At 66.1% G+C, this 2,705-nt stretch overlaps 1 protein-coding gene across 3 annotated transcripts in view; it reads right to left on the bottom strand.

The window, feature by feature from the left end:
• Positions 1 to 9: 9 nt before the first annotated feature.
• Positions 10 to 2,705, bottom strand: part of LOC102372123 — a 5,036-nt gene continuing 2,340 nt past the window's right edge. Inside the window, exons 1-5 of one of the 3 annotated variants that reach the window (XM_006017413.3) lie at positions 1,698 to 2,138; positions 1,000 to 1,096; positions 627 to 675; positions 375 to 526; positions 10 to 259 (exon numbers count right to left, since the gene is read on the bottom strand). In XM_006017413.3, the coding sequence (XP_006017475.1) occupies positions 397 to 526; positions 627 to 675; positions 1,000 to 1,096; positions 1,698 to 1,913 (492 nt within the window). In that variant the 5' untranslated portion in view covers positions 1,914 to 2,138 and the 3' untranslated portion in view covers positions 10 to 259; positions 375 to 396. Of the gene's footprint in view, positions 260 to 374; positions 527 to 626; positions 801 to 999; positions 1,097 to 1,697; positions 2,139 to 2,705 lie in introns of those variants that run through there. The other 2 variants (XR_003092543.1, XM_006017414.3) reach the window with 2 other exon arrangements.

The following is a 2,705-nucleotide window of genomic DNA, read 5'->3' as shown; positions in this document are numbered from 1 at the left end:
GGAGCTGAGGTGCGGCTCCCTCCTCGGCCTTGTTGCCCCGTCGGGGTCCACGCGCCGCACGCGGTGTGCCGGGGGCTTCCACGGGGGCAGGAGCCAGCTCCGCGCGCGGTCCAAGAGCACGCACGGGCGGGTCTGCAGTGCGCGAGCAGCTCAGGCCGGGTCCCACGGGGCTGCCCGGCACAGGGGGGCGGGCAGGGGTCGAGCCCACGTTTGCACTGCTGACCCGGGAGCGGGACGGGCTCCTGCTGCCTGCCCAGACCTGGAACACAACCGCGGGTGGGCACAAGCAGGCTGGGAGCGAGTGTGGTGTGTGCCCCCTGCCCGCCACATCCCAGGACCGTGTCCAGCCCAGGTGGTGCCAGGCTGCCCCGTACCTGGACACTGCTCCCGCTGCTCTCAGCAGAGCAGGGCCGCGGCGAGGGGCAGAGCCAGCAGGCCCAGGCTGTGCAGCCTGAGACCGGCCCCACCGGAGCTGTTCCTTGAGAGCTGTCTTCGCAGCTCCCGGACCTCCTGCAGGTGCTGGTCTCTGGGGGAGGAGGAAAGGGGAAAGGCAGTGAGGGGAGGGCTCCTGGGGGGGCGGGGTGCCCGCGGCTGGCATGCACGGAGCGGGCACGGGCTGGCCTCACCTCTCCCGCTGAGTGTCCTGGAGCTGCTGTCTGAGCGCGGCCATCTCGCCTGCACGGGAGTTCAAGGGGGAGGAGGTGAGAGGCGCTGGCCTTGCGGGGAGTCGGCCCCACGTCTCTACACCCGGGCCTTCCTCCATGGACCCTTTGCTGCAGGACTGCCACCACCCCCTGCACCTCCGAGCCCTCCGTGCACACAGGCCCCGTCTCCGGTCCGGGGTCGTGATTCCGATTCCGGATCTGCCCCTGCCCCGGTCCCGGCCAGTTTATACTGAGCTGCTTGGGGGGGCTGCCCCAGCTGTGGATCCAGCCCTGCAGGCAGGTCTCCGGCCCTGGAAGCCGCTGTCTGGGGCCTCCTGGACCGCTTCCCACACACCTCGTTCCCATGGCTCCTCTGCCTCCGGCGCAGAGGCCCGGGCTTCCAGCCGGGCGATGGTGTGCCTCAGGGCAGTGATGTTGTGCCGCAGGATGCTCTGAACAGGGGTCGGGGGAGAAAGAGAGAGAAACTGTCACCAGAGACAGGCGCACACGCGGGAAAGCCCGCGCCCTGCTGTGAAATGCAGCCTCTTCTGGGGTGGGAGCGGGCAGCCGGGCCGCGCTCCCGGGAACAGCGCGGGATCGCTCTGTCAAGCCCGACGCTGCCTCCATAGCGCACGTGGGGGGCGGCCAGCGGGCAGGGCACAGTTTGGAGAGTGGCCACAAGCCCCCTTAGTCTGAAGCCAGGCAGAGAGCGGGGAAGAGTTGCACCTTAGAGACTAACTGAATCAGAGATGCATCCGCATAAGGGTTACAAGAGTCGAAGAGCGTTTCTGTCCTGGCCCGGCAGACACCCCTCCCTGCAACACGGGATCTCCTAATGGCTGCGCAGTGCCCTCTGCCCCCTGATCCCCTGGAGCTTTGCACCGGGGCACCACGCTGCTTCCCCCCGGGTCCTGCGCTTGGGCAGCGGTAGCACCGCCGAGGCTGACGGGCCGGGCCAAGGAGTGTCGGGGCACTGAGGGGCTGACAGCCGCTGGCAGCCAGCTCTTGAGACCAACACGGAGGCAAGCGGGAAGCGTGAGGTGAGGCACCCACCGTCTGGCTGCTGCAGGCATCCCAGCGCCTCTGCAGCTCCTGGAAGTTGGTCCGGGTGTCGTACAGGTCCCGCCGTTCCCTGTCCCTTTCCCCTTCCAGTCGCCTCTTTTCCCAAGACCAGGCCTCAATCTGCTGCTGACACTTGTTCAGCTCCTTGAGGATCAGGAAGAACAGACCAATTCCCACGACCACAATCAGACACACACAATTCTTCATGGCGTGTCCTTGTTCCAGCGCCGCCTCCCGGGGCAGACCCCAGGGGCCGCCGCCTTGCTGCTGGTCCCCAAGATGCAGCCGCGGGCCTGGTGCAGCGCAGCCAAGTCCTCTTGCACTTTTATTCTTGCCGCCCGTTAGACTGTCAGCCGTTACCCCTCGCTAAGGCTGGAGTTCCCCGTGACAAAAAAAAGAGCAGGGGAGGGAATTGGCTTCAAACCAGATGGCTCAGCAGTTTCCCTTTGTCCAAGTAGCACAAGGGCAGCCCCGGATTAAGTCCTGGTGCTTTGCTGGTCCCAGTGTTGCCCACGGGACAGGACTGCAAGCGCGGTGGGGCAGGGACAGCCTGCCTGCCCTGTGCCCGCCGGGTCCAGCACCCTGCTGGGGACCTCCAGGGGCAAGAGCAAGGCAGGCAGGCAGATCTTATGGGGCAGATCTTATGGCCCAGCCCAGGTGGAGGGAGCTGGGGCAACCTCTGGTCCCTGCCCAGCTGCGGGAGGGAGGCGGGGGTCCGGGGTGCCCCCCGCCGGGCATTGCCAGGCGGGCTCATTAGCGGACTCGTCGTCCGCACGCGACTCATTAGCATATTGCTCATTAGCATAAATCAAGTGCCGTTTGAATAAGCACTTTGCATATTCGCCAGCAGGACACCAGCGCGCGCCTAGCTGCATCGCCCCTTTAACAGAGCGCCACATTAGCATATCGTCTCATTAGCATAGGATCTCATTACCATCGGGTCTCATTAGCATACGCCCCCCCGCATCCCGCCGCTCGGTTTCGCTTCTCCCCGCGCCC

Source organism: Alligator sinensis, unplaced genomic scaffold, assembly GCF_000455745.1.
Source record: "Alligator sinensis unplaced genomic scaffold, ASM45574v1 scaffold1295_1, whole genome shotgun sequence".
In the NCBI taxonomy this organism is placed as follows: Eukaryota; Metazoa; Chordata; order Crocodylia; family Alligatoridae; genus Alligator; species Alligator sinensis.
This window is presented reverse-complemented; position numbering and strand designations above follow the sequence as displayed.